At 44.9% G+C, this 8,490-nt stretch overlaps 1 protein-coding gene across 1 annotated transcript; it reads right to left on the bottom strand.

Moving 5' to 3' along the window:
• ddx28 (DEAD (Asp-Glu-Ala-Asp) box polypeptide 28) lies at window positions 1-4,204 on the bottom strand. The gene has a single exon (XM_060911825.1). The coding sequence runs from the start codon at window positions 4,064-4,066 to the stop codon at window positions 2,366-2,368; it is 1,701 nt and encodes a 566-aa protein (XP_060767808.1). The 5' UTR covers window positions 4,067-4,204; the 3' UTR covers window positions 1-2,365.
• Between the last annotated feature and the right edge of the window lie 4,286 nt (window positions 4,205-8,490).

Below are 8,490 nucleotides of genomic sequence, written 5' to 3'. Positions count from 1 at the left end.
TCTTGGAATAAACATTTGTTTATTTAATGTAAAACAGGAAGTACAGTTTTCACTTAACCCAACAATTATAGGGGTGCAAACTTTTGCACTCAACTAAAGAATAATATACAAGATTATTCCATCCACAGTCACTGGAAATGAGCAATCATGCACTCTGATTGGCTACTCTACTACTAGGATATCAGCTCATATCAGTCCCCCCAGGATTTCGCGGGCCTTTTTTGTGATTGTTGCGGGCTAAAATGTCTGATGTTGCGGAGGTTTCCAAAACATTGCGATGAAAGTTGCGGTGTTTTTTAGGTTTTTGTTGCGATTACATTGCGGGAGGAAGTGAAAGTTGCGAGAAATTGTTGCGATTTTCTCTTTTTGTGATTAAAATTGAGTGATATGTTAAACATTAAGTTATTACTGAAAAACTATTGATTAAAAAAACAAAGACACTGAGAAATGGTCCTATAAACATCTTTACCAATCTAAAAGATTACCAGGACTACAAAAATGCAGAAAAATAGGCTTTACTTATCCAAATGCACCTGTTGGTTCAAAAGTTAAAGTGCACAGAACCTCACAGCACAACATGAAGTTACCTTAAAATATAATATAAATGCCTCAGCTTTCATGTAAGAAAAAAAAAAACTATTAATACTAGTACTGTGTGCAGGCAGTCTCTCCTGAAGACTAAATTAAACAATAATTATAAACTAATAAAATAAATGGCTCAGGCTTCATAGAAGAAAAAAACAATTTGAACAGAATCTCACAGTATGATGCTGAAGCTGCCTAAACAATGGAAAATAAAATACCATTTTGGCAAAAATGTTGGCATCCATTAATTTCTTGTATTAAGTAAAAAAAATAAAGTGCACACAGTCCTTCACTGTAAACATAACACACTTTCAGTAACAGAATTTAAGCCTATACAGTATAAACACTGACTCACACATGCAGTGTTGCCAGATACTGCTGACGTTTTCCAGTCCAAAATATGTTCAAAACCCGCCAAAATGCACTTGAAACCCCCCAATTGGGCGGGAAACCACCCAATCTGGCAACACTGCACACATGCTGCTTCTCTTGAACGTATACACGGAAGTAAGGCGGAAGGTTGTTTGTCGACGTCACCTCAAGACGACGCCAACGATTGGTCAAATTTGCGGTGATTGGATATATTTGCAGCACCGCCCTGAATTCACGGGGATTGGTTGAATTTGCGTTGAAGTTGCAAATCGCAACAACACGAAATCCTGGAGGGTCTGTCATATACTGTGAGTAAAGAAAAACAAAATGGCAGAGCGTGTTGCTGAACCAACCAAGGACGAAATAAAAACTCGACTCGAAAATAAAACCACAAAAAATACAAAAAAAAAAAGCAACAAAGTATGGAAAGAAAGTATTTGATGGCAAGAACGTATCTTTATTTTTCAAGAATTATTAGAGCATTTTTCACAAATTTCACATTTTGCCGGTTTGTTTACATTCTTCATTATGCACTAAAATTTGTTGACTTTTTTAGACTGGTTCAAAAGCTCAAAGAACTTTGAAAGTTCATCTCATCTCATTATCTGTAGCCGCTTTATCCTTCTACAGGGTCGCAGGCAAGCTGGAGCCTATCCCAGCTGACTACGGGCGAAAGGCGGGGTACACCCTGGACAAGTCGCCAGGTCATCACAGGGCTGACACATAGACACAGACAACCATTCACACTCACATTCACACCTACTGTCAATTTAGAGTCACCAGTTAACCTAACCTGCATGTCTTTGGACTGTGGGGGAAACCGGAGCACCCGGAGGAAACCAACGCGGACACGGGGAGAACATGCAAACTCCGCACAGAAAGGCCCTCACCGGCCCCGGGGCTCGAACCCAGGACCTTCTTGCTGCGAGGCGACAGCGCTAACCACTACACTACCGTGCCACCCACTTTGAAAGTTACAGAACTGAAATGTCCAAGGAAGAATTAAATAAATGTCTAAAGCTATTGTATACCTCGGCACGACAGCACCTTCTACAAAAAAAAAACAAAACAAAAAAAACACACACACACAGTCAATTTGTGTTTTTAAGAAGTCCGTCTAAGCGGAAATGATTTTGTTGGACGCTTTGTATAAAGTTTTTGTTTATCGAATTTGCAAAAAAATAAAAATGCTGTTTCTCAAAAATCCAGTGAATATGGATAGGAAAAAAAAAAAAAAAAGTTATTCCGCTCAATCTCATCATACACGGCTTATAGCCAACTCAGTGCTACGTGCCTCGTTGGCTATCAGCTCACGTACGACTTGATTTCATGGAATAATTTTACGAGCATTCTGAATTACATTTTTTTTTAAAACCCACACAAGCAGCGAGAATGACTTTGTTTGAGATCATTTGCTCTCCTGTGATAATGTTTTAATTGGTTTCTGGATCTCTGTCTCCATTCCTGGTAAACACATTCTCCTCCTGGCTGCCGTCTCGATGCTCTGCACCAGCTCCACATCCCATGGATGGGTAACAAAACTCAGGACGTGTCCTCCACCTGAGGCCCCTGCCCTCCCTACACGACCTGCTCGGTGGATGTAGTCTGTATGAGATTCTGGGAAGTCATAATTAACCACTAACCCCACTCTTTGCGTGTCAAGTCCTCGAGAAGCGATATCGGTACAAAGCAACACATCAACGTGGCCTTTCTGGAAGCTCTGAAAGATTCCTTCCCTCATCGAGGCGGGCATTTCTCCCTGAAGCCGTGCATGACGCAGGCCCATCTCTTCCAGTGTGTAACCGAGCCAGTTGACGGTGGCAGCCGAATTGCAGAACACCAAAACGCCTTTCCGATCAGACTCGGCCTCCTTCAAGGCTTGATGAAGCTCCAGAACCTTCTCAGAGCCTCTCACTTTTATGAAGGTCTGCTTGACGTGCGGCATCAGGTAATGCAACATCTGGCTTTTAACAGTCACCAAGCTGCCCAGGTCAGTCACTTTATCCAGGAGCTCGCCGACCCCTCCGGGGAAAGTGGCGCCGACTATCACCAGCTGTGCTTTTCGGGTCGGTCCGGTTATCTCGGAGAGACGTGCAGCAACCTGGGTTTGCCGCAGGATCTTCTCGAGCATTTCTACAAAGCTGGAGTCAAACATCGTATCAGCTTCATCTATTACAATAAAACGCAGTTCGCTCAGATCCACAAAGCGTCTCCACAGTGCCTTCAGCAACGCGCCAGGCGTCGCAACCAGGACGTGAGGCTGACCAGAGCTGAAAGCTGCCTTGATGCTCCCGACTCCTTTTCCACCACCTACAACTTTAACCTTTAACCCAAAGGGTCGGCTCACAGTCCTTGCAACTGATGTCACCTGCTCAGCCAGCTCTCTCGCTGGCACAAGAACCACCGCTTGTGTCTTCTGTTCTGACCCCAACTCCATCAGGGGCATCTCTTCATGCAGTTTGTGGATAATAGGCAGGAGGTAGGCGAGCGTTTTTCCGCTGCCCGTCTCAGCAGCACAGAGGACGTTGTGACCCCGGAGCAGTTTGGGAATGGTCTGTAACTGGACAATCGTTGGATGAGTGATGTTGTGACTCTGCAGCGTCTCGACCAGCTCTGAGGAAAGACGGAGGTGACTGAAAGTTCGTCTCTGACCGTGTCCATCCTGTTTTCTCTCCTCCTTCGACTCTGGGAGGAACGGCGGAGCACTCTGGGTGCTGTTGATGGTAAAATAGTCCCCAAATGATTTGTTATTCTTCCATCCCTTTGACGTAAGGACTGGTTCTTCAAACTTACCCAGAGTATAACTGACAGACTGATTCAGCAGTGGGTTCTTACTTTTTATCAGCAGTCTACCAGCTTTGACTGTGGCCACTTGATCAAGGCGTTTGCTTTTCACCTGCTTCACACTGTCTACACGCTCCTGCATGCGCTTCGGGACGCGGATTATCACCGGTTCTGACGTCGCTGTCGATGTTTTGCGTCCAACAACACGATAAAACAAATCCTGCACACAAACTGCACCACGGAAATAACCGGAAATCAGATGAGTCTGGTTTAATCGCTGCCTGGAAGCGAGCAAGCCAAAGCACCCAACCTTCACCCCCTCCATTTTCACACGTCGTTTACATTAGCCTCGGCTAGCTAATGATGCTAAACATAACATTTATTAGCTGCTTTTCAGTTAATTTTAACCTTAATGTTTTCTCAACCGACCGCTGTCTCATAAACTGAACCTTTCCACTCAAGTTCTCACATGGAACACTGACCGAGTCCTAAATGGCCTCCTAGTGCCCTATATTGTGCTCGTAAAAGCCTTCACATTACATCCTATGTAGTGCGCTTACATAGGGAAGAAGGAGACGGTTAGGATTGAACCGATCTCTGTGCGTCGCCGTCGCTGTTTTATGATGTAACACGTTCATACAGGAAGTGACGCCAAGACAGTAATAAAAGACCCAGGTGTATAGAGAAAGCAAAGTTGAAAAAGTAAGAAATAATAATTTAAAAAAGAATACATTACCTTTTATTAAATTAATCAATAATTAAGTACATAAAATGTTGAATTAAACTATGTAATTCTTTATAAATTAATTGAAAGTAATTGGATTTTATATATATATATATATGGGCGGCACGGTGGTGTAGTGGTTAGTGCTGTCGCCTCACAGCAAGAAGGTCCGGGTTCGAGCCCCGGGTCCGGCGAGGGCCCTTCTGTGCGGAGTTTGCATGTTCTCCCCGTGTCCGCGTGGGTTTCCTCCGGGTGCTCCGGTTTCCCCCACAGTCCAAAGACATGCAGGTTAGGTTAACTGGTGACTCTAAATTGACCGTAGGTGTGAGTGTGAATGGTTGTCTGTGTCTATGTGTCAGCCCTGTGATGACCTGGCAACTTGTCCAGGGTGTACCCCGCCTTTCGCCCGTAGTCAGCTGGGATAGGCTCCAGCTTGCCTGCGACCCTGTAGAAGGATAAAGCGGCTAGAGATAATGAGATGAGATGAGATATATATATATATATATATATATGCCGCCCTATCTATTTAGATAGCAGTGGTTAGTGCTGTCATCTCACAGCAAGAAGGTCCTGGGTTCGAGCACAGCGGCCGGCGAGGGCCTTTCTGTGTGGAGTTTGCATGTTCTCCCCATGTCTGCATGGGTTTCCTCCGGTTTCCCCCACAGTCCAAAGACATGCAGGTTAGGTTAACTGGTGACTCTAAATTAACCGTAGGTGTGAGTGTGAATGGTTCTTTGTCTCTATGTGTCAGCCCTGTTATGATCTGGCAACTTGTCCTGGGTGTATCCCACCTCTCGCCCATAGTCAGCTGGGATAGGCTCCAGCTTGCCTGCGACCCTGTAGGACAGGATAAGTGACTACAGATAATGGATGGATGGATGAATTGGATTTTATATATATATATATATATATATATATGCCGCCCTAGTTAGATAGATAGATAGATAGATAGATAGATAGATAGATAGATAAGGGCGGCACGGTGGTGTAGTGGTTAGCAGTGTCGCCTCACAGCAAGAAGGTCCTGGGTTCAAGCCCAGCGGCCGGCGAGGGCCTTTCTGTGTGGAGTTTGCATGTTCTCCTCGTGTCTGTGTGGGTCTCCTCTGGGTGCTACGGTTTCCCCCACAGTCCAAAGACATACAGGTTAGGCTAATTGGTGGCTCTAAATTAACCGTGAGTGTGAATGGTTCTTTGTCTCTATGTGTCAGCCCTGTGATGATCTGGCAACTTGTCCTGGGTGTATCCCACCTCTCGCCCATAGTCAGCTGGGATAGGTTCCAGCTATTCTTTATTCACAGTTTGGTGTTCAAACCATCTCATTCCACTTAAAAATGTACTTTATTGACTGATTTCTTCAGGAAGAGCGTAGGGGAAATACAGTCAAAGATAAATGTATAACATGAACTAGCACTAATTGTATGACACTAACTAACACTAATTGTGTAAAACTGTCTAACACTAATTGCGTTACACTATCTAACAGTAATTGCATAACACTAACAGTAATTGTGTAACACTATCAGTTGTGCAGTTAGTGTTAGATAGTGTTACACAATTACTGTTAGATAGTGTTACGCAATTAGTGTTATAATTGCGTAACACTATCTAACAGTAATTGCGTAACACTAACACTAATTGCATAACACTAACAGTAATTGTGTAACACTAACGCTAATTGCATAACACTATCTAACACTAATTTCTCTCCGTGCTTCCACGGAAGGCGGTTGCATTTTTCTCTGCTCTCCCTCTCCTTTTTTTTCCCTGCTTGTGGTCCTTTGTCTCATCTCGTCTGTCTATACTTTTGAGAGAATCTCTCCGCATTGCTCTCTAAACTACAAAAAAAAAAAAACATGGAATTGATAAACTGGTCTCCTAACGAAATTGACACAGTTTTCTCGACAAGAAGCCTGGGTTCGGGGGAACCCACCTGTCCTGCCGGAATGTTCGCAGCTGGTTACACGATGGATGCATGGGAGCGGTGGCGGGTCGTGTGCCTGGCGATTCTTTCTGTGGAGGACATTGAAGATATCTACCTATTTGGAACCATGATTACAGGACTTTTGCTGATTGGATTAGGCATTGCCCTGGTTTATCGAGGAAATCAGAAAACGGTGACAGCTGTTCAAAGCCCCACAAAGCTGCCCGATATGATTGAAGCGGTGGGCAGAGCTGTCGGCACTCAGACTGTGGCTATTCAGAACTTGAACCACAACATGGTTGTCATCTTGGAGAAGCTTTCGGCTTTGCAAAGAAAAAGTATTTCGGAGACCAAATTGGACAGATATGGACGATCAGAGTGGATGGGCAAAAAATGCGTCTGCTCGCAAGACCAAACAATCCCAATCTTATCTACTTTCGGCTCCCTGAGACAGCACCAGCCTCGGCCAAGGCCATTGCTGGGACAACATCTCCCCCTGAAGGCCACTGCTGTGAGACGCTCTTGCATTCCTCGCATTCCTTCCCCCACTTCCCGCGGTCGCTGCTTTCACCCTCAGTGTGACAAGCGGGTGCGTGACCAGCACCCTCATGACTGCAGGAGCGGACGGCTGCTTGCTTGTGCTGGGTTACCTCTACATCCCCCCTTCCCCCTTCCCCCCACCCCCCACCCCTGATTGCCCCCCTTCCCCCCCCTTAAGTCCCGTGTTTTCATGTTGTAAAGTGTACTCGTGTTTTTTGTGCTTATGTGCTGAGGGTTTTTTTTTTTATGTTCCCACACTGTACTCTCGCAGGAGCATAGAGTGGGGGTGTTTTTTTTCTCCTCTCCTTTATCTCTAGCCACTTTATCCTGTTCTACAGGGTTGCAGGCAAGCTGGAGCCTATCCCAGCTGACTACGGGCGAAAGGCGGGGTACACCCTGGACAAGTCGCCAGGTCATCACAGGGCTGACACATAGACACAGACAACCATTCATACTCACATTCACACCTACAGTCAATTTAGAGTCACCAGTTAACCTAACCTGCATGTCTTTGGACTGTGGGGGAAACCGGAGCACCCGGAGGAAACCCACACGGACACGGGGAGAACATGCAAACTCCGCACAGAAAGGCCTTCGCCGGCCACGGGGCTCGAACCCGGACCCTCTTGCTGTGAGGCGACAGCGCTAACCACTACACCACCGTGCTGCCTCCTTTCCTCATGTTCTCTGTAATTTCTTTTTTTCCCTGTCTTCCTGTCCTGTCTACTCCCCTTAATTATGTGTATGTATGTATGTAAGGACAGGTTGATGGTCAATTTCACTGGTACAGTGATAATAAAGGGTTCATTCATTCATTCATAATTGTATGACACTAACATTGCTCATGTTGCGTCACAGGGCAGCACAACACACTAAGAGGAACGTGCTATCTACCCTCGTCCACGTACAGTAGATGAGCTCACACACACCCATAATTGTCTTGTGTTGCTGTGATTGCAGAGGGATAGAGTGTATGCCATCTGTCCCACCTCAAAAGCAAGTCTAATTTTTTTTACCTTTAGTTCCCTGTGAATGGCATCCAATGAATTTCAATTGAAAAATAGAAGCCAAGAGATTGGAAATACTCTCTCTCTCTCTCTCTCTCTCTCTCTCCCTCTCTCAGCCTACATCTCTTCATTTTGAGGGAGTATTTTCGATCCACTTTTTTAAATTTGTTTGTGTGAACATTTTTTTTTATTTGTTGTTTGTTTGCACATAATACTATTCCACAGAAACAAAAGTATTGTTAAATTTACCTTGGGTAAAGCACTTCTGAATGTCAGGAGGTGGATCATATATGAGCACAGGTCATCACCCCATTTCATTTACTCCTTCAGCAGTTTAGCCGAGGCAGTCGTGCATTGCTAATGGACAGCTGGCCGAAAACCCAGCGGAGAACTTCACACCGACACTAACCCAGGCTCATGATTGAAACAGAGACTCTGGAGCTGTGAGGCAGCAATATTACGCTGTGCACCACCGTGCCACCCATTCCATTTACTGAATTAACAAAATAACAATAATGAGTTGTCTGGTGTTCTGGTGTTTATCATCGAATTATGCA

Source organism: Neoarius graeffei, chromosome 27 (assembly GCF_027579695.1).
Source record: "Neoarius graeffei isolate fNeoGra1 chromosome 27, fNeoGra1.pri, whole genome shotgun sequence".
Lineage (NCBI taxonomy): Eukaryota > Metazoa > Chordata > Actinopteri > Siluriformes > Ariidae > Neoarius > Neoarius graeffei.
This window is presented reverse-complemented; position numbering and strand designations above follow the sequence as displayed.

Bases quoted from the DNA above. Each gene is read 5' to 3' on its own strand.
- ddx28 (XM_060911825.1), bottom strand. From the start codon at position 4,066: ATGGAGGGGGTGAAGGTTGGGTGCTTTGGCTTGCTCGCTTCCAGGCAG.